The sequence below is a fragment of the Belonocnema kinseyi genome, chromosome 5 (genome assembly GCF_010883055.1).
Source record: "Belonocnema kinseyi isolate 2016_QV_RU_SX_M_011 chromosome 5, B_treatae_v1, whole genome shotgun sequence".
NCBI classification, from domain to species: domain Eukaryota; kingdom Metazoa; phylum Arthropoda; class Insecta; order Hymenoptera; family Cynipidae; genus Belonocnema; species Belonocnema kinseyi.
Genome location: NC_046661.1, coordinates 65,480,168 through 65,503,504, shown reverse-complemented (window position 1 = coordinate 65,503,504; position 23,337 = coordinate 65,480,168). Strand labels below are relative to the sequence as shown.

The 23,337-nt window shown below is 34.1% G+C and overlaps 2 protein-coding genes across 5 annotated transcripts in view; one reads left to right on the top strand and one right to left on the bottom strand.

Annotated features, from left to right (window-relative positions):
* LOC117173278 (helicase SKI2W) overlaps nucleotides 1–9,301 on the top strand; it is a 306,484-nt gene extending 297,183 nt beyond the window's left edge. For all 4 annotated transcript variants that reach the window (XM_033361754.1, XM_033361757.1, XM_033361756.1 and 1 more), the window contains exons 10-11: nucleotides 3,239–3,420; nucleotides 8,930–9,301. In XM_033361754.1, coding sequence (XP_033217645.1) covers nucleotides 3,239–3,420; nucleotides 8,930–9,259 — 512 coding nt within the window. In that variant the 3' untranslated portion in view covers nucleotides 9,260–9,301. The remainder of the gene's footprint in view (nucleotides 1–3,238; nucleotides 3,421–8,929) is intronic.
* Nucleotides 9,302–9,314: 13 nt separating this feature from the next.
* The window catches only part of LOC117173279 (protein SEC13 homolog), a 59,753-nt gene continuing 45,730 nt past the window's right edge, over nucleotides 9,315–23,337 (bottom strand). Inside the window, exon 3 of the mRNA XM_033361759.1 lies at nucleotides 9,315–10,124. Coding sequence (XP_033217650.1) covers nucleotides 9,816–10,124 — 309 coding nt within the window. The 3' untranslated portion in view covers nucleotides 9,315–9,815. The remainder of the gene's footprint in view (nucleotides 10,125–23,337) is intronic.

The window sequence follows — 23,337 nt, the reverse complement described above, 5'->3', positions numbered from 1 at the left end:
AATTATTTTTAGTGGTTTACAACATTTGTGACAGTTTAAAAAAAAAAGAAAGAGGTTGTGTGCGGCCTAGCTGGAGGCATCAATAACACAAAGTCTGTTTGTGTGTGTGGCGAATATAGCGCCTCAGCGACAGGGCTTTGAACTATCTACCTAAAACTTTGGCACGATGAAATAAACAATAGCTTGGGGCCCTGATTCGGATAAAAATACCGGGTTTTTTTTTCTAATGATTAGGGGTGAAGAAAATTTTCTACTCAGTTATGCTTTAAAGATTCCGTGTTAATATTTTGTAATTATTTTCCATCTAAATAGTTTCCTTTTTTTTAATACGTTTTTGCAGCAAAGCGGGTTCCTTTTTAAAATAAGGGTTGATTTTACAAAAGTGTTCCATATCACATTGGAAAGCAAAAAAATAGCAGAAAAATCTAGCCGTTATGTTTTTAATACTTTTTTTCCATTGCAGGAGGTATTTAAAAAAAATAAAAGTTGATTTTACAAAAGCATCAATAAATAAATAACTAGAAATGCGAAACTAAGAATCGAATTCTATTTTTAAAGAATGTACATTGAAGAAATATTTATATTTAATAAGAAAGTGCTTTCAAAATATTGTGAAAAACATATCAATTTCTGTCAAACTTTTTCCCCTTGATATTTCCTGCCTTCCCTGACATGGGGCCACCCTGAGACTTGAAGCAGGCGAGTGATAAGATTTTGAAAGAACATAGTTCAATGCAAAGAAAAATTCGACCGTCTAGAGAAGAAAAATCTGTTACTTGAACAAGACTACAAAATACTGAAGTGTCATTAGAATTCCTACAGATGAAATGAAAGAGCAAAGAATCTGTTGTCTTTTTTCCGGGATTAGATAAAATGTCCCTATTTTGATATGTGAAAACTAAAGTATGATACTTTATTTCCATTGTTTTATATAATCTATTGAAAACGCAGAGACTCCAGGGGGAGATGAAAATTTCCAATCAGGATTCTAAATAAATTCTAAATAAATATATCAAAAATAATGAAACTTGAAAACTAATCGAATTTATACTAACTGAAAGCAGATCTAAACGAAGATCCATCTTCAAAGGGTTTGCAAGAATAACGGTAACTTGCGGTCGCGTCTCCCCGAGGCTTTTCAACAGTTCCATTGACTTATACGAAACAATAAACACATATGAAATCATTCTTATCAGAGAAACTTGGGTCACGTCTCTTTTCACATGTGAATCTATCTTTTGAAAGCTCCCTACATCAAATCATCTACAGCCGAGCTATGAGGACAGGAAATACTGGAAGAGCGAAAGGAGGTTTGATAATTATTCAAATCAAAAGTGATAAAAAGAAACCATTCGTGCACAGAAAGTTCGAATTGATGTTCTGGACATGAATGAAACGCACAGGAGTCAGCTCTACCCAGGAAAAAATAATCCATTCAAAAGACGATTCTGTGAATTGCGTATGTCATTTGCAGATTCAGAAAGTTAAAACTGAATCGGTTTGCGACGTTCATTTTCTCAAGCAGCTTCGAATCTGCCATGTACTGCAATGACCTTTTCAAGCAAGGTCACATTGAATCGGTTTCCTTCTTTTTGAATGAGACCGACTTTTTTGAGGTTAAGCTGTAATATTTCACACGATTCTTTAAATTTATAAATTATCGAAAGATTAAAAGAACTCATGCACAAGTCTACAAGTTTCCTTTTGCTATTTCAGTTCTAGATGTTGTGAAGACTTTTGCGGCATATAAGCTTGTCAAAAAATTATAACGACTAACTCTTTAAAAAATCAATCGGCGGCAATCTCTCACTCTTGTTATTCGTCAGAATTAATTTCTTTGAACATTTTTTATTTTATTATATCAGAAAAAATAGTTTTCACGAAATATTTTTGAAACAAAATTTGAATTGAAAAAACGATGGTCATATGAGAGAAGCGGAATTTGTATGTGTCAAAAAGTGAGGTTTAATGGATTTGTGAACTTACCGTGGATTTCCATGATTTTACGACTGTTAATACAATTAAATCAAATTTAAGTGGAAAACAGAACTAACTGTGCAACTTGTATCTACGATTATGTTCGCTCCTACAGTTGAGATCTTCGATGAGAATATTTTAAAAATTTGTCAAACAAATTTATAGAACCAAACCAATTCAAGTAGTGACAAGAAATCTAGGTATAATTCCAAAAAAGAAAATAAGACAATCCAAACCTTGACTCGACCAAAAATGGTTGGAATGTAACAAACTTAAAAGAAAAAAGCTAAAAGAGTCAAAAACTTTCCCCCAGATAAAATATTGGAATAGAGTGACATCAAAATTTACCGTTTTGCGCCAAGTTTTACGCTATCATGGGCCGCCACCATAAGCCTTTATTATTATCGATGGTATTGACATAAGAGTCTTCTTAATATTCTGAAGATTTGGAGAAAGTGCACGTAAGTTTCTACCAGAAAATCCTGCATGTCGCAACGTGAACTCCTAGTTATGCTTTAAGAATTGAATTATTGTGACAAATTTTGAAGGCGAAAAAGTTTCTACAGGTAAAACAATTTAGAATAGTATACAAAGCTGTAAAAGATTATTTTAGTTTTTTATGGTTTATAAAAATGGCAATTTAACCTTAAAAACTGAAAATACTTAAATCTTACATTTTTTAATTGGACATGTCTTGTGGTTTGCGAAAAAATCATGTAAGCGTTGTCTGCAAAATCCAAAACTTTCCAACGCTAGAATTTTTTTGATTTCAAGTTTTTTTAATCACCCGAATGGAGAACCTTAATACCCCTGTGAAATCTGACCATTAATCGATATATGCACATCTCTATATTTATCTTTAAGTTTTGAATTCTTAAAAAATGGTTTGCTACAAATATTTTGCAACGTCACACTACGTTTCGTAAGATAAGATAATTTGCAAATAGATTATTTTAACTTTATTAAGGTTTTATTTAATATAATTTGGATTTAGCGTTAAAACGTTGAAGCATGATATAAGATTTAGAGGAGACATAGAGGCATCTTCATTTCTGTTGAGTAATCTATAAAACGAAGGTCTAATTTCACTCCTTTCGTATCTACTTTATAATCTGCCAAATTTTCAGTACAAAACACTCTCTGTTTTAGACAAAACTTCAACAAAAATAAGGGTACTTTGCTTGGTCACGTAACCATATGCCCTTAATGGAAGTTTAAAGTATATTTGAATTAATATTCTAGTAAAAATTCTTTTTTACAGTGACACTAAAAGGAAGGGTTGCTTTGGAAATGGGAACGCATGAGTTGTTCTTAACGGAATTGGTATTCAAGAATATACTTACCGACTGGAGTCCTCCAGAAATAGCTGCATTGCTTTCATCTTTAGTTTTTCAACAACGCACAGAAGTAACAAACGATGATCTTTCACCAAGGATGAAAGAGGTTGATACATCAAATTCATTATTTTATTTAATTTTGTTTGTTTTCAATAGCAGACAAAAAACTATTCAAATTTATTTAGTTAAATTAATGGCACTTAGTACGTGGACACTAGGGTGGTTCTTATTTATACTTTGTGGACTTTTTTTAGAAGCTCTCTGCCCCCCCCCCCCCGTTTTGTTCAAACGCCCAAAAAATCTCAAAATTTGAGCCAAAATATGGTAATCTTTAGTGATCGCAGAAAGACCATGCAGATTTTACGTTGACTTAACATGGGAAAAAGTAAACTTTTTGTGAATCTAATATTTAAATGCGATGATATGTAGTAAATAATTCTGTATTTTATTATATTTTTCAGACTTCGTCAGAGTAAGAATCAGTCATAAATTTTGAGGCTGAATGACTAAGCCAATCTTATGTTTCTACATAGAAAATCCCATAAGTGTCAAATTTTAATTCTCTTAATGTGGCGGTTTATTAACGCAATTTGAAAGTTTTTTCAAATATAATCATTAATCGGTCATTTGAGAATACCCATTCATCTATTAATTAATTTTCGATTGTTTAAACAATCCTAATTTGTTTTAACATTTTTTCAGGCAAGTCGCGAAATGAACGTATTTTCTAAACTTTATGCGTTCTTTAGTTAATTATAATAATAAAATAATTTGTTTAAAAAATAAAATAATTCAAAACATTATTGTTTATGACTGTGTTAAAAATTGATGCGTACTTAACCCAGCGTTAGGTACAGGGCAGCATCTCTCTGATATCTTAAAAGTTAAACGATGGTTAGTGTGTCCAAATTGACACGGTCCCATGTTTCTGAATGTCACCTCTAGTTTCTTAACCGAGATTACCTGTTGGTTACTTGTATATTTCCATACTCTATTATTAGTCTGATGCATTCTTCGATAATAAGGAGTTCAACTTCCTCATCCGTTCTGCTATGTTTACCAATTATTTGATTAAGTACGAATGCAGCACTTTTTGCTTTCAAACAGGCTTTATCTACAGGATTTTTCATAGACAGGATTCTATTCAGTTTTATACTCAAGCAGTTAATTTTTTTCTGTAATTCGATGTTGTCCCCGCCAACTTGGAGGTGGGTGCATTGAGGAGTTTTCTGTATAAAAATTATGGCCTGCGTTTTCGTTACACTTGAGAACCCACTTTTTTAGTGTTTGCTGAGCTCCTCTGCGACTCATTCAGCTCTTATTTTTGCAAAAAATTTTTTGCTGAATTCATTTGACTAGAAGATCGGCCATATATAGATTAAAAGTAACCGAACCTTACAGAACTCCATATAATACCGGGTGATTTTTCCAAAGATTTTAAGGTTCTTCCCTGCAACGGTTCTGTGTTGAAGGTAGTTCGGAATAATTTGTATGATATTGGTTGGCATTTTCATTCTGTCCATTTTAATTAGAGGGCTTTGTGTAGTAGGTTTAGTTAAATGCCTTAAAGAAGTCGGTACTAATTAAGCATTTTGACTTCCCGTTTCTAATTCCCACAGTAATGTGACTGAGGGTCTTAAGCGACTCCGTTTTCCAAATCCGAATTCAATTTTAAATGTTTAAACGATTTTGTTTTGTTTGAATGTAAAATAACATAATTATAATTGTAAATATTTCTAAGCAAATTATTTTATCATTATAATTTATTAAAGAATGCATAAAGTCCAGAAAATACATTCATTTGACGACTTATCTGAAAAAAGTTGAAACATTCAGATAACCAATTTTTATTTAAATTTGAAGGGCGATGTCTTCAGGGCATTCGGAAAAAACCGGGGGATGACATCAAATAAATTCGAAAAGAGAAAAATTAGTGCTCCTTATTGGACACTCATTTATTACAATTTAATATTTGTTAATTTTATTAATTCTAAGTTAATTTTTTTTCTCTTGAATGAGCTTAAAGCTATCCTAATTCTGAATAAAATTAACCGAATATGAAGTCATTTTGTCCTTTTTTTAAGAAGTCATTGTAAAAATAGTGAAATGCTAATATTTTCTTAAATTTTTAGTAATGTCCGAAATAACACTTTTCAATTTGAGTGGGCTCATTTTAAAGGTACACTTCTATAGAATTGCAGCAACTTAACAGCATATTTAAACACTTTTTTTCTTAAATTCTAGAGGAAAATAAAGTCAGTTAAAGGTATAACAAAAAATTTGCACGGTTGCTTACATTGGATTCAAATGAGTCATACACTCATCCCATTGATTTATTCTCAACGTACTTAGCTTTTTACGCATAGAAAAAAAAACATCCCAGAAAACTAGTTTTGTTTCCTCAGAGAGAAACCTTGGTGTTAGTAACAATTTTCAACAAATTTTAATTTGTTTAATTAAAGGTTCCTTCTTTAAAAAATATCGAATATAATGTTTTAAGCAACTGTCCGCGCGCACGTGTGTGTGTGTTTGGATGTCAAACTTTCTTGTGAACTTGAAGGTTAAAAGCGGATTTGTAATAGTAAAACTTTTTTCATCAACATAATAAAATAAAAATAGATAGTTTGTTATGATCAGTCTAAAGTTCGCATCTTAGCTACCGTAAATATTACCTACTGTATAAGTCCCATTTTACCGACTGAAGGTCGTATAATGGTCCTATTGTATCCGTTACGTAGAAGACGGTTTCGCACCTTCAAGAGCGCCGATCACAAGGATAATTACTTTAACCGAAGATTTTTAGTACAGTCGACGCAACTCCCTTCTAGAGTTCCGATACCTTTATTCCTTTTCCTTATCCTTGACGGTGATGTTATCAGCCGCAGCCAAGAGTTCGATCATGAAAATAATTCGTTTCTCGGAGTCTTAGAGAACGATGTCAGGCTTCGAGTGTGCAACGAAGACGTCTGTCCAAACATTTTATTTTCAGAAAATTTGGCACTTCTCGTTTCGGACAACTTACGCGTGGCGATAGCAATGGAATCAAACTCGTTCTTCGTCCATTAAACAACCCCAAACGAGTAAAGTAAAACCGAGAGGGCAAGAATGTTACTCGCAGATATCTTGTTTAAGCAGAAAGATTTGAAGACCAAATCTGTCGAAGAAGATGCTTGTACCTGCACACCCAGGTATACAAAGGACTCTCTAGTGTCAAGATGTCTCATAACGTTTATAATCGCAAACTCGGGGTCATCTGGAACGTCAATAATCTTTCGTTTATTTAGATGAATCTTGGCACACTTTTCCAATCCAAAGTTCACCTCAATCTCTGCCGTGTACTTCTTAACGAAATTTAGAGCAGTTCGAAGTTTGCTTGCACCAGAAGCATAGATCTTCAGGTCATCCATATAAAATACATGAGCCATCTTATGCTCGCGATGATTAACGTCACCACATAGGTATCCAGAAGAATTTCGTAGTGCTAAAGATAGAGACAGAAGTGTCATGCAAAAGAGCATAGGGCTCATGGTATCGCCCTGAAAAGCGCCCTGCTGGATAGTAGCGTTGTTCGTTTTCACTCGTTAATATTCAGATGAGACAGTAAATCTAGTTTTCCAAAGGGGCATCAATATCTATGTGCATCTCAGTACGTGTGGATGAACCTTCAAGCTTTCCAAAAGACAGATGATAACTCTATGAGAGGTTGAATCGAAAGCTTTCCGATAGTCAGCTAGGCTATTGACAAAACGCACAGATAGGCTGCTGCAAAGTGCAGACACACCTGTCTATTAGCAGGTTCTCTCGGCATCCTGCAACACCTTTTGCCAGTCACGTTGTTCGTGTATCTCTCTCCACATCAGCTAGATTCTTCGAAAAATGTTGTTGTTGTTAAGGATATTTGTGAAGATCTTATACAGCGTGTTCAACTAATATTTTGGCCTGCAATACTCTGGATTCGACAAGTCGCCTTTTTTGGTAGGATTATAGTGCGTCGTATCACCATCCACTGTGGAATTGCTTTTTTCGCCTCTTCGGAAGTGATTGATAGAAATTTCTCCTCGGATTTTATGAGATTTTCGCAAAGCTCCTTGAAGAGGATGATATTCTTAGTATCTTTTTTCAACTACAGTGTTTTTGGGATGTTGTATACCTCTTTCCAAAAAGTCACTACCTCGTTGAGGCTTGGTGGATTTTTGAAGGGAAAAAAACGTGTAGATTGATCAAGAAACGCGATGGGCCAGCTAGAAACTGTTCATTCTCCCTAATCCATATTGTCCTCTTCGGTATTCTTCTCCATACGTGAGATAAAACCCGCATTTTGTCAACAATATGCTGCTTGCTTGCCAGCAGCCTTGACTTGTTCAGTATGTGATTCAAGATCCTTAGTTCTTGGTCGAACTTTCAAACACTTTCCATTAATGGTCTACCAAATGTTTTGTAATCAATGAAACAATGAACACGAGACGCATTCTGTCTTGCCCACCCAATCTTCTTGTTCAGTTAATGCAAGCTAATTTTGGTCCTTTGATCCATCGTCCATTTGAGCATTCGATTTGAATCAGCCAAAGCTCTTGCATCACCATGAACTAAATAATTGATTGTCCAGAGGTCGGACTCCTCCGTGATATCCTCACGAAAGAAGGTATCAATTTCACCTAGATCTTGGAGCTTAGGAGGAATCTGCATGTCAATATTCCTCCTTGTCTTGAAATCGCTATCATCTCTCAGAAGGTGCCTACTTTCAGCGGTTAGTCTTAATGTAGCTTCCTCATCTTGGTCGGCAGCTTCGTCAAGCAGCGGTTGGGGAAGCATTCCGTGTACATATCCATTTTTCAAGAGGTAGGTATGTTGATTTCGCAATAACTGATGTGAAACCATTCTGAAGCTCTGGGCGTTTCTGGCACCACAGAGTGTGCATAGGCGCCATTAGCCTTCGTAAGCAGGAATAATACTAGCATCGTAGCAGTTTAGCAAATTATGCTTGAGTTATTTCCTCAACTCAATGTAGGCGTTTCGCCAGTTCGTCCTTATGTTTCCATCTAAAATATTTTTAACACCCTGAACTCTGGGGTGATCGGCACTTTTTCCCGACCAATTTTCGGGTGTTCTGCGCGTTCGATGGTTTTGAATCGTTATGTCTCCATTTAAGACACCTCGTACAGGTGCCATTTAAATTTCTGTACGGTTTTTAGGCCTCTGCTTAGGGGTTTTTCCTTCGGGTAAATCCCTGAATAATTTTCCGCCACTGCTTAGGTATTAATTATTGTGACCATATTGAGCAGAAACCCTTGGTATAGGGAACGTCTATCCGCGATCCGAGGACGCGTTCATTGACTTTGTCAGAAGGTGCCCCACCACATATACAATCCATTCTAAACCTCTTTTGCAAAAAGTGTCCGAAGCTTAGTTTAGACACAAAAGAGCTTTAAAGTTAAGACTAATCGACCAATGAGAAGCGAGCTTCGTGCTTTATCGAACACTTGTACGGGTTCCAAGCTTTAAGATAGTGTGTACGTACAAGTGGTCGCTAAAGCTCGCTCCTCATTGGTGTAACCCGACCTGCAGTCTGATTTAAACTGTAAAGATTCTATGAATAAATAATAATATTTCAACAGTTACAAAATGTAGTGGCACAAGAGTTCGAGGATTTAGAAAAAATGGAAAGGCAATACAGCGTGATACCAGCTTCACCTTTAAGTTTCGGTCTCGTAAACGTAGTTTATCAATGGGCCAAAGCGGAATCGTTTGGTAATATAATGAAATTGACTGACGTTCAGGAAGGCATAATCGTCAGATGTATTCAGCAGCTGAATGAAACTCTTCGCGATGTGAAAAACGCTGCTATTATAATAGGAAATCCAATTCTGAAAGAGAAAATGGAAGAAGCTTCGACTGCTATTAAGCGTGATATTGTTTTTACAGCTTCGCTCTATACGCAAGACTAAAAACGTGTATTCTTAATATTAAATTACTTTAAAAATTGAAAATCTCTAATTTTTATTTTGCACATCAATTGCCAGAATTTATTGTTAAGGATTTTTTCATTTTGTTCTAATGTACAATTTTTTCTGATTTTTACATTAATGAAGGTATGTATCAGCTTTCATTTACGAAAAATTTTTTTTACATACAGTATCTCGGAATAATCTTTCTTACTGTCTTCGATTTTACCATATTACACAACTTCTCAATAATGATTATATGTTTATATAAATATGCTAGATTTCAAGAGTCAAGATAGTTGAGAGCTAGTTTTTGGAGAGAACTTCTATACACGAGGAAAAAATAATACGTTTATCTATGAAGAAAATCAAAACACAAATAATCTAATTAAATAACTAATTGAATAACTAATAGTTATTAAAACGTTATCGACCAAAACACTTCAAGGTTAACTATCTTGACTTCTAGAAATTAGTACTATTAAAACACCCGCCCATTTGCTTGCTTCTTCGTAATGTTTTCAGAGAGAGAAGAAAACTTCAATTTCCAATTTTTACCCTAAAGAGCACGCTGATCGGCATTGTTAAGGTTTCCTTGGCCTTTATTGAGTTCGGAAATGCAAGCCCATTGTCCTTCGGAATTCTCGCGCCACAGTGAAACTTTGTTATCACCACCACTGACAGACAGAATACCACCCGTCAAAGACCAACTGACGTTCCAAATTACGTCATCAAAAACGTTGAGGACATTAGGCGTCCAGCTAGCGTAATCGACTGACGTCCAAACGATGACACGACGATCTTGGGAACAGGAGGCTAGAGCTGCTCTCGACGGTCCCACTGCTGGTGCCCAGGCGACGTCCCTCACCTTTAACATAAATATAGAAATTTATTTATAGACTTATTTATATGCCTCAAGCTTTCAAGAATATGTAGCCTATGCATTTATGCAATGGGACGTGTCATTTTCGATATAGTATTACGTGCTCTATTTTCGGTCTCAGTTAATTGCCTAAACACTAGGCATTTCCGATTTTCGGTCAACCTTTTTTTTAAATACAAATCACATTTCTAGTGCAAGCGAATTGTTTGTTTAACAAGAGCGGTTACATGGTACATGGACTTCCTTATTTTTGCGACAGTTTGAATTATTCTCGTGATAATCGCTTTACTTTCAGTAATCTTTAGCCGAGATTAACGCAAATTCTCTTGAACTTACGAAAATCTACTTAAATTTCCTATACTCGGAAACCTAAGTGGAAAAACGCATGGCCTAAACTACAAAAAATATCAATGGTGACTGGTCGAACGTCGTGCTCTCAGACGAAACATATTTTTGGGTATAGAATCCTGTAAAATGTACTTGTTCTGGCCCCGGTGAGCGCTTGATCCACTGTAACGTAAAACACCCAGTAAAGGTTCATGTCTGGGTCATGTTTGGGCATAAAAATAAAGATTGGGTCTTACGAGAAGATAACGACAAAAATATCGGAGCCGTATCTGCACGATTTGGAAAACTGGTCGAGAGCATGCCGAGGAGGTTTCAGGCTATTCTGCACAGCAATGGAGACTAGAAAGTTTAATAGGTGAGTGCGTTATAGCCCTTTACATGTACTGTCAAGAAAAAAATATAAATCTTCCAAACTTTGCGAGAAAACGCGTACCTTCGTTAATAGAACAGACTGGATGTCACCGTTTGTTACTAGTGCACTTAGAGAGCAGAATAATTACTGCACGGCTTTAAAGAGGCCAAGAGCAAGTGTAAGGATAAAGGATTGTTCATAGAAAGTGAGCAAATCAACAATCAAAATTTTATCACTTAATCTTTTTCGTATACCCATAAATCTTTTAAATAGGGTGGTTCTATGATTTATAAAAATTACATTTATCAATCATATACTATCTGCTTTTCACACCTGTGAAAAAATGTGGTTAAATATTTTATTTCGCAAAAAATTGATTTGAATATTACAATAAAGGTCAGATTCGTATTCAGCACGAAGAGCTACTTCGGAAATGAGATATCCCATTTCATGGATATATAGGTCAAATTTTGTTCACAAGTTTAATCGGAGAGAGGAATAGCCACCGCTCAGCTTTGAATAACCTAAGAGAAAGTGTTGGGATAAAAGATTGTTTATAGAATGTGAGCAAATAGCTTACTCAGCAATATGAATTGTAACAAATGCTCTTTTTATTTTACCCTTATATCTTTTAAATATGGTTGTTGCATGATTTACAAAAATTACATTTTTCAATAATAAACGTGGTTATTCGCATGACAAGTACCCTTATGGCCGATTCTAGCTTAGGAGATATTAAGCGTTTTTTAAAGTCAGATTCAAAATGAAGATTTTTGGCTTTGAGTGGGGGATGATACCAGGATCTATACTGATTTTTCTGACACTGTACTCATGCCGTGAAAGCAATCGGACGGACGGGGTATATTTCATTTTTGAAGAGTATAACACATGCACTTATGGCACTGGCCAACTTGCGATGTGCTATTCCTAAAAGCCGGGTTTTTGAAGTTCTAATTTCAGAAATACCACAGTGACTCGTTTTTCAACCTAAAAGTTAGGAGTCTTGAGAACCTAAAAGAGTACTGGGCTCAAAATGCCGATAAATTATCCAGCTATATGACCCTGTACATCAGCGGTTTCCAACATTTTTGTGCAGTTTTCAGGGAGGGGCAGGGCCGCCACCCTACAATTTTTTTCCCTCTGCTAGAACCCAAGGGGCATACTTGATTGTCGGTCATGCAGGAAGATACATGCTTTACACAAGAGAATTAGAACCGGTTGATAAAAATTAAAATGTGTTAAAATGTTAATACATTCAATTTTAATTAGTTGAATCAATTTCCTAATCTAATTTTAAGCAAATGAAAAGAAAGTTGAAGAAAATCGGTTAATATCTTCAATGCCAGTTAACAGTTTTTGTAATTTTGCATGTTCTTAAAGATATGTTTAATTACGCGAAATGTTAACCGATTTTCATTAACTTTTTTCCATTTTCTTAAAATTACATCAGGAAAATGATTCAGATAATTAGAATTAAATTGAACCATGTCTTTAGGATTTTAGTTATTGAAACAGCCTTAAATCTCATGACAATGAGACTAGTTTGAGAATCGCTGCTGTACATAAATTCATACTGACCATAAAGTCCATTTTCCTACTAACTCCCAAATATTATCTACTCTCCACGCTAGTGAAAGAAAATGGGGTTCGAATACCTTATTTCATAGTTAAATAAAAAATAAATTACTAGTATTTTAAATATTACAAAAAAAACTTGAGCTGTTTAATGGCTTCTATAAATCAGAAAAGCGAAGTTTGACCGAATCCGGGTAAATAAAGGTTAAAAATTTAAAAAAGTGTGGTTATACGAGGTGTGTTCAAAAAGTAAGGTGACTTTTCAATTTTCGCGGGCTACGTACATTCAAGTTTAAAATTTTTTGTTTTGTTGTGTTGGTACACTCGTCACGATTATATGTTCACAGTTTTGACTATATAGCTCGTGATGTTTTTCTGGCAGATGCGTAAAAGGTTAGAAGGGTTTGGTGTGCTTGGCGATTTTCTTTCGAAAAAAAATGGAGCAAAGAGTTTGCATTAAATTTTGTATGAAAAATACAATCCAGTGCTCTAAAACTCTTGAAATGTTGACAGTTCCATACGGTGAGTCTACTCTGAGTAAGGAAAATGTGTATAAGTGGTACAAGCTGTTCCAAGAAGGCCGAGAGGATGTCGAAGACGAACCTCGCCCTGGACGTTCCAGCACGTCAACAACAAATGAAAACGTTCCAGCAGTGGAAGAAATGGTGTTGAAAAATCGTCGAATTACCATCAGAGAAGTTGCTGAAGATGTTGGCATATCGGTTGGATCATGCCATGCCGTTTGCGAGAGGCAATATGCAAAAACGTCTGGAACTTTGGAAAAACAATTCGTGGTTTTTGCATCACGATAGTGCACCTGCTCATTCATCGTTGCTTGTGAAAGATTTTCTGACCAAAAACAGCACAACAGTCATGCCTCAGCCTCCATATTCACCGGATTTGGCCCCCAGTGATTTTTTTCTTTTCCCAAAACTGAAGAGACCCATGAAAGGACATCGATTTTCAACGATTGAGGAGATAAAAACTGCAACGCTGAAAGAACTCAAGGCTATACCACAAAATGATTATCAGAAGTGCTTCGACGATTGGAAAAAGCGTTAGCACAAGTGTATTATATCTGAGGGGGATTACTTTGAAGGGGACAGCATAAATATTGAGGAACAAATGAATATTTTTTGAGAAAACCATAAAGTCACCTTATTTTTTGAACACACCTCGTACATTAAAATGAAGACAAAAATATTTTTGGTTGTTTTGTACTAAACTACCAAGCGAATTCCGGAATAAGTGGACAGAAGCTGTTAATTTAATTAAAGTGGCAAAAATATAATTTCACGAAATTCTGAGGTAAATCATGTCAGTTCAATAGAACATAGACTACTTAAATTCCGTGGATTTGTAACTGCGCTTTAGATTAACAGTCAAGACAACAATAGTAAACCCAGGTAACGGTTTTTAGGATCCAAATATCTCATTTAATATCTGTAGGTGTGATAAGTGCGCGCATCTACCCAGGTGAAAAACGTTTTGATTTTCTGTTAGATTTAGGCAACGGACACACATCGTATTTGAACGTCCGCGAAGAAAGGGACCTAATGCTTCAAAGCTGAATTTTACAGGACGGGCGATTGTAGCCGAGTCCGTACATCCGTGAGCTCTGCTCGGATCTCTTCGCTTCGGATACATCCAGTAGAGGTCAGTAGCGTGGCTGGTTTTCACAGACCTCTCGTTTCGTCTCCGCGTACGTTTATTATAACTATGTTTGTAGCTTAATGGCAAGAAAAGTAAGGCACTTACACAAATTCTGATTATTGAAAATGAAAGATTAACTTAGAACTATCGACTGACGTAAGAAAATGAAAATCGATTTTTTTCGCATTAGGTCCCTTGTATCGCGGATGGTCACATATAAAGAAAAAAGATGTTCTACTGAAATTGTCGAAGTATCACACATTCAAATATTGATAATGTCAAATTGATCGAAAAAAATGTCTCCTCCGTGATGGAACTTTACTCCAAGACTTGTTGAAGCACACGGTTATGTGTTCACGGAAATTAAACAGTATGCTAAGCCGAATGAGTTCATCATGGATTAAGACAATAAATGCAGTGAGCGCACATGTTATGACTAATTTAAGGCTAAACTGTTCCGTCGGAAAAACGCCACCGCAAGGAAAATGATGTGCCTAAAAAATTTAGCGGGTTTTATAAAACAGGGTTTCCAGCGTTTCTTAGGAACGAAATTAAGGGTCTTTTCTAGGTTTTCAGGTTAAGAAGTCAAGTTTTTGCTATTCAATTTTTTAAAAATCAAATAATGAAATAACCGTTTGTTATAAATGTAAAAAATAAGTTATTCCATTTTTCATTGGCCAACAATTTTTAAAGAAAGCAAAATTATAAATAAGCAAATTCTTCATTTATTGCGAAAATAAGTCGTCTCCAAAATCCTTAAAATCTTTGTGAATTCGTTAAAATCTCTTGAAGTATTTACAATTTTTTTCAATCTTGACATTTCTATGATATCTTCAGGAATCTTATTAAATTTTAGTAAAATATTTGAAATCGTTGTGAAACTTTTTTAAATCCTTTGAAATTGTTATAAAATCTTTTTTAACCTTTGTTTGTGAAATGCTTTGTTTTCGTTTAAAGTCATTGAAATATTTGTGAAATATTCCGCATTTGTTTGAAATCATTCAAATATTTGAAATTGTTTAGTCTTTGAAATATTTGAAATCTGGTGTACTCTCTTTTTGAAATATACACATACCTTTTTCAAATCTTTAAAACCCTTGCTTGCAATCTTTATGAAATGTTCGAAATTTTTGGAAAATTGCTGTCAAATCTTTTACAATACAAACTTTGTGTCAACGATGTTTTTCCAGCTAGGACGCAACCAACCTCATTATTTTTAAAAACGATCAAAAATGTGATAAAGCACTAAAAATGATTAAAATATTTCTTCATGTTGTGGAGAGTAGGAAGTGAATTTTTTTAAACTCATGATATTAATTCTGTAAATATATATTTTAATTTAAAAACATTTTCTGACAAAATTGAAAAAAAAAATGATCGAAAATGGTACTGACGTTATCATAATCCTACATATTTCATAAATTTTACAAAAAGCCTGAAAATTTCTCCAGTAAATCCATTAATATTATTTATTTACGATCAATAAAATAACATTATTTTATACTTTTTACAATATCCATAAAACTTTGTTAAATTATAGTATTTAATTTTTAGAGAATACTACGAATTTTATGAAATTCCCATCGTTACTTTTAATTTTCATATATATTTATTTAGTATTATTGTTGACTCTTTTGTTTATAATCGCGATGAAATTAAAATAATGAATTTACTTGCGAAATCGACAGCCCTTTATTAAAATGTATAATGGTCATTAGGGTGGTTCACAAAAAACTTGTTTTTATTTTTAGGCGGCCGTATACCGGCAGTTTGTTTCTCTAAGTGAAAAAATACTCTCTTAATTTTTTCTGATTAAAAAAAAACTTTAGAGTTTGCAAGCATCAAATTTACGAACAAGTGAGATTCTCGCAGTTAACGATTTTTTTAAATATAAATAATAGGATATCGTTTGGTTGCCATCAAGAAGTAGGCTAACTTCATATTTAATGAAATTTAGTAAACACGTAGAATTGTTCAAAGAAATAAACATCTTTTAAAAATTCTTGCTTTGAAAGTTATAGAAGCCTAAATTACATTAAAAACTGTAATACAATGTACTAGAGTTTTGAATTCGTAGGAAATGTTTCGAAAAATAATAGGTTACTTTTTCCTCCAGTAAACTTAGCTAAATGAATTTAGCATAATTCTTATCCGTAGCGGAAAGATAGCCTAATATTCGTAAAACCCATCAGTATGGTCTTTACAGAAGAAATAAATATAAAACATAATTGTACCCCTAAACCTTTTTTTTTGTAAATATTGCCAAATTTCTAGGACCTTCCCCATACAATAGAGAAAAAATATATAATAAGGATGAGATGAAATTTTTTTAAACTGGGCACCAGAAATAATACTTTAAAACAAATTTTTCTTTAACAAGTTTCAATAGTTTATTAATCAATAAAATTTTATAAAATAGAAATATACAGAAATACGGGGCAGAAAAAATAATTTATTTTATATAAAATTCTTATTTTATTTTTAAAGTTATTATATAATCAGAACCATCATACATTCGAACAATTTACACTGTTCTTATCAGAAAAATGTTGGAATGTCGGAATGAGTAACGAATTGAGTGGAATTTTGTGCTTTTTGCTCCTTTCATCAAAATTGATCAAATTTAGGTAATTAACAGTAAAATTTTTTAGCTTCTATTAGCGATAAGTGAGTCACCAATGATTATTAGAAAATTACCGAAAAAGAAAAACAATATTTTTATGAACCATCCTAATGGCCATGGCTCATTCTCATTCAGAAACTGAATTAACATCGAAATTTTCAACTAATAACTTTTATAATATATAAGTTGAATATCACAAAAAAAAATGATTACTCTAACATTCTATATTAGTTATTATATTAGTTATTCTATATTAATTCTATATTAACTTTCTTTACACGTCTACATGTTTTCAACACTTTTTTTGTCTCAATAAAATTAATTTATTATTCTTAAAATGCACGACTGTGGGGCTGAAGGGGCTGAAAATTCCAGGAATTGCGGACTTATCGGATGCCCCCTCTAGTAGCACGATCTTAGATGCGCGCATGCGTAAATAATGGGTGCAAATCGTGAGCAAAATATCACACGTAGTGGGAGAACCACATTTAGTGTGCGTGCCGTACGAGTGATGACGTCTGAAGTGGAGTGTACACTTATCGGACGGCAAGTTATCGGACTTGTGTTTCGATTTTTTTTTTAATACCGGTCGGAAATTTGTTCGAATCGACACAAAAATAAATGCACTTTTTTAAAATGATATTTAGAGATAACGCAAGCCCCATGAAGTTTAACACGTATTTTCTATAGGAAAAAAAAGCTTTTGTAAATTTTAATCAGAATCTTCAATGTTAGCTGAATCGAGCGCTAATTATAATTTTTTAGGGTTTTTTAATGCAAATTGTTTCTCGTGCATAACATACCACTTTACGGTGATAAGCAGATGTTTAAATAAGTTTACACAATCTATTATTGTTTTTAGCAATTTTCTCATATAGGGTCACTCCATCAATGATCACCTGGAACCGATTGCGGTCAAATTTTAGAAAAAAATTTTAGTTGGTCTATAATTATTTCTTATATTTCTAGATTTCATTCGTGTATTTTAAGAATAATAAATTATTTCTGTGAAGCCAAAAGAAATAGTTAAAAACATGTGAGCGTGCAAAAAACGGCGATAGAATGTCATTTAAAAAATAAATTAAACACTCAAAGTTATTTGTTTAAAATTAAGTAAAGAGCAACTGCGCGATTAGGGGTGATCTAAATTTATTATCCATAATGATATTTTGGATTTATAGTTGAAATAGTAGAGGAAAAATGTTCTGTAAATGCCTGCCAAAATGTGTCATTATCGCAAACTTTGATCATTTATTATAAGCAAAATAGACTAACGAAAATGGTAAAACTTGTTTAGTAATAAGGATTGGTACCAACCTTTTGCAGGATGTTCAGTAAAACTGCTCATTAAAACTTATTCTTCAAGATATTTGTCGCGACGCTTATAAATGTAGTGTTGTTGAAATTTATATTTTTGAATACTTTCTATGTTTAAATTTGATTCACTATGTTTTGAAACCTAAAATGCCACTTTGAAGAACAGCTGTTCAAGTTTTATATGTTTATGAGGCCTGACCTTAGTATACAAACAGCTAGATTCAAAAAGAGAAATTTGGTTTTCAAAATTTATTGTTGTAAGTCTTGGGCAGAGCTACTATAACACGTTTTCTCTTAATCCCTTTATTTCGAGGCTCCTCTAAACGGGACAAATTTCTAATCGCTTCTAGGTAAAAATGTGCAAACCAGGCAAATTGAAGGTAGGGATTGACCGTAAGTAGGCGTAAACGACATTTCCCACTACAAATTATTTTTGTCCAATAGGGATTGCTATCCCTTCCAAGGACATTTTGCAAGTGCATTCTACACCTTCGATTTCTCAAAAATTCTCAGAGAACATCAGTTGTCTTTTCAACAGTGAACAGTGACTGTACGAATTTTATCATATCTATTTGAAAACGTAATGAATAGATTTTTCCCAACAGTCTATTCAGAAATAGTCTCAAGGAAGCAGCCTTTATCTCCAGGAAGACAGCCATCCAAAGCATTCAACACCAGTAAAGTTCAAACAGTAAGGTAGGCTCGTTAAAATCATCATCAATATATATTACATTTCATTCAATAAATCCTATAATCCTTCTTCGCGAAAGTAACGAGCGTGGAAACAAAAAGATTACATCAGAGACAGACTTTACGCGATTTAAACGAAGAAAATATAATCCCCAATTGTTAATTAGATGCTTGTCATTTAGACAAACAAGAATCCGTGAAAAATTTAGGTACTATCTGGAATGCACAAAACGGTTCCATAACGTACATCGTCAAGCCAGAAGCTGAAAAATTGATCAAATCTAAACGAACAGCTCTATCGGAAATTGCAAAAATCTTTGATCCTTCAGGTCTACTGGGACCAGTCATTTTATACGCAAAACAAATCATGCAAAGACTTTGGCAATTAAAATTATACTGGGATGAATCAATTCATAACAGCGTGTTTACCGCTTGGATGGAATTCTGTGACCAACTTCCAGTTTGAATAACGTGTCCATCGAAAGAAACGTCTTAATTAATGATGTAATTAGCGTTCAATTGCACGGTTTCTGTGACGCAAGTGAGTGTGTCTACGGAGCATGTATTTATTTAAGATCAACGGATTCTACCGGAAACATAAGCGCAACGTTATTTTATGCGAAATCGCGTGTAGCGCCATTGAAAATAGTTTCGCTTCCACGACTCAAGTTGTTTGGAGCGCAACTTCTTGCTAAGCTTATTACGCAAACCATTGTCATTATGAGAATTTCTTTCGACATTGGATTCACACTTCACCACATTTGCTAAAAACATTTAAAGCAAATCGTGTTGCCGATATTCAAAATCAATCCAATCCAAGTCAATGGTGTTATATTCGTTCAGGAAATAAGCCAGCCGATGCATTATCACGAGGTCAGCTTCCGAATGAATTTATGAAAACGCACAATGGTTCAATGGACCACAGTGGCTTTGTCAAAATGAAACGAACTGGCCGAATCTTAAACTGAGTACTTTAAGCGACGTGTCAGGAATGGAAAAAGTTTCATGTTTTGTTACCGACGTCACAAATTACGATCTTTTACTGAAGTACTCTTTTTATAACACATTGAGACGAGTGATCGCATATTGCATGCGTTTCAAATTTCAAAAACGACAGCAGGGTCCTTTAACGGTCGAAGAATTGGAGAATGCAGAAAAAACAATCATTAAATTGATTCAAAAAATCGAGTTTGCTGTGGAAATCTCAAACTTCAAAAAGGGAAAGGAAATTCATCATAAAAGTAAATTACTCTCACTTGCTCATTTTCTTGATAATGATGACATTCTTCGCGTAGGAGGGAGATTAAAAAAATCTGATCTGTCATACTCACAGAAACATCCAATTCTTTTTCTTCTATCCCATTATGCAATAAGCTTAATTATCGACTATTATCACAAACAAAACCATCACTCAGGTATTCAGACCAAACTTTACGCATTGCGACGTATCTTCTGGTTACCTGATAGGCCGATACCGTACGCGTGTTAAGGTCTATGTAGCCGCTTTTGTTTGTTTCGTCGTTGAAGCCGTTCATCTTGAAGTAGTTAGTAATATGACGAGTGACGGTTTCATTGCAGTATTAAAGCGATTAATTGCTCGACCAGGTAAACCTTCAGATATCTACTCTGGCAATGGGAAAAATTGTATAGGAGCACACAATGAGCTGCGAGAAATATATGTTCTTTTAAATTCGGAAGCTCATCAATGTAGATTTCAACATTTTTTAACGAATCAAGCCCTAACGTGGCACTTTATTCCCCCTCTTTCTCCTTACTTCGGGGGCATCTGGGAATCAGCAGTTAAATGTTTTAAGTATCAATTTAAACGAGTAGTTTGCGACCAATTGTATACTATTGAAGAATTCAATACGTTCGTCATAGAAGTTGAAGGAATCCTAAACTCACGCCCCCTTACTCCTAAGTCCACCGACCCTAATGACCTTACCGTTCTTACATCGGGACATTTTTTAATTGGTGATGCATTGACGAGTTTACCTGAGGAAAATTTACGACGAAAGCACTGGATATTGGGACGTGTAATCAAAACACATCCTAAAAACAACGAGGTTATTAGAACAGTCACTGTCAAGACTGCGAACAAACGAATTTAACCGAAATGTAAAAACATTATCTCCATTGCCTGTAATCGATAATGAAAAGGGTGAAACATCTTAATTGTACTGAATATTGATCGCTGTTCTCTTAATAGGGGGAGTATGTCGCGTCACTCATAAATGTAGTGTTGTTGACATTTCTATTTTTGAATACTTTCTACGTTTAAATATGATTTACTATGGTTCGGAACCTAAAATGCCAGTTTGAAGAAAATCTGCTTAAATTTTATCTGTTTATAATGCCCGACCTTAGTATAAAAACTGCTAGATTCAAAAAGAGAAATTTGGGTTTCAAAATTTATTGTTATAAGTCTTAGGCATAGCTACCATAACTTGTTTTCTCTTAATTCCTTTATTGCGGGGCTCCTCTAAACGGGACAAATGTCTAATCTCTTCTAGGTAAAAATGTGCAAACGAGGCAACTTGAAGGTAGAGATTGACCGTAAGAAGGTGTAAACGACGTTAACGACATTTCCCACTTCTAATTATTTTTGTCCAATAGGGATTGCTATCCCTTCCAAGGATACTTTGTATGTGCATTCGGCACCTTCGATCTCTCAAAAATTATCAGGAAACATCAGTTGTCTTTTCACCCGCGCTGTGCACGCTTTAAACAATAAACTATGATAGACAAAATATCTTCTTTTCTTTTTTTCAACACATCAAAATAAGGATAATATCAGCAGTTGATAATATCTTCCGGCAAATATTTGACTCTTGTTCCTTATATTTGTCAACTATTTTTCAATATTTGTTCTCGAAAACCTGAAAATTATCAGAAAACACCACTTTCAGACTCGTGTATGTCTGAATATACATATTTAACCAAAAATTTATCTGCGCGAATAAATTATTTAAGCTTATATACATCACTCACAAAAGCTTCGCGGATGCACTCTGCCTGGTTTTCCTTTAAATATCATTTGAAATTTTGTCTCGACCGAGCATTCCGAAACTTGACCAAATTATGGAAATCAAACTGAAGGAAGCAGACAACATATCGATTACTTGTTTTTTTTCAATTTAAAATTTAACAAAAATTTCGTTTCTCAGGTAAGTACCAGAAATCACTCATTTTAATCAATTTTTTATAATTTTAGGGTTGTTACAAGCCAGAGGAAGTAGAGAAAATCTGAAAAAGTCAGGACATTTTTTTTCCAATAAATTATAATTACGAAATTTATGTTGAATTTTTAATTCAAAGAAATCAAGTAATCGATATGTTTCAGGTTTTCGAGGATGAATTTCTTGAAGAATAAGTTTTGATGAACAGTTTTACTAAACACGCTGCAAAAGGTTAGTACCATACTTATTTGTAAATAAGTTTTACAATTTTCGTCACTCTATTTTGCTTATAACAAATTATCAAAGTTTGTGATGACACACTGTGACAGGTCACTTAAAAACAGTTTTCCTCTACTATTTCAAGTATAACGCCAAAATATCATTAGAGATAATAAATTTAAATCGCAATCGGTTCCAGGTGATCATTCATGGAGTGACCCTATAATATAGATAGAAAGTTGCGGTTATAAAAAAAATCCACTATTCGTCCAATTTTAATTTAGAGGGGGTAATAGCCCAAGCGTGTTAACAAGAATGATTGTTTAAACAATTTATTATTATTGTTAAGGGCATGTGATACTTACAGTTTCCCCGGCTTTTGTTCCACGAAAATGATAATTTTTTAAAACTGAATTCGGAGATGCAATAAAATATCATAACGGAGTCCCCGGACTCATTTTTAAGGGATATAATAACAAAAAAATTTATTGTGATAAATCAAAATTTTATGCATATGTATTATTTTGAGGTTACGTCGTTTTTCATCTCTGTCTTTCCGATAATCTGGAAATTATTTATGAAATAAACTTTTTTTTATTGCCTGCAAACAAGGTTAGTTCCGGGAAATTAGTTAATATGTTTATTTGTAAGTCCAAAGTTTTCGGCCAAAAATATTTTGTAGTTTGGAAGTAACGCTCGGGTGAATTGTAACACACATAACCTCGAAATATACACGCACGTTGTTAACAATACCAAACACTTTTTGATAAAAAAAAACACAAAGAAAGTGTGTGAGGACGTCCGTTAGCAGGTTTGCTATCATTTCCCAGATTTTGAAGGCAAAATATTTCTTATCCTAGTGTCACGTCCCGCGACTTTTATAATAATAATAAATAATTATAAACAATGGATTATAATTACATAAAATTTATATTCAACAATGACTCAATAAGTTAAAGATTACATTCAACACCCAATTATTATTGTAAACAAAACCTAGCATTGTTAAAATCATTCGTGAAGATCAGATTTGTAAAGAAACGACGCAACAGTGTAAGGTTAACCCAACAGCACAAGAAAATGTACGCATCATCTTTTCCACAAAAAAACAGACACGCGTTAATTAAAAAGCAATAAATTAATTGACAAGGAAACCAGAAAAGGCAGCTGCATTTTCAATCTCATACGCTCACAATACGAGGGTGGATTGATAAGTTTCCCGCCTGACCAAGAGATGGCGCC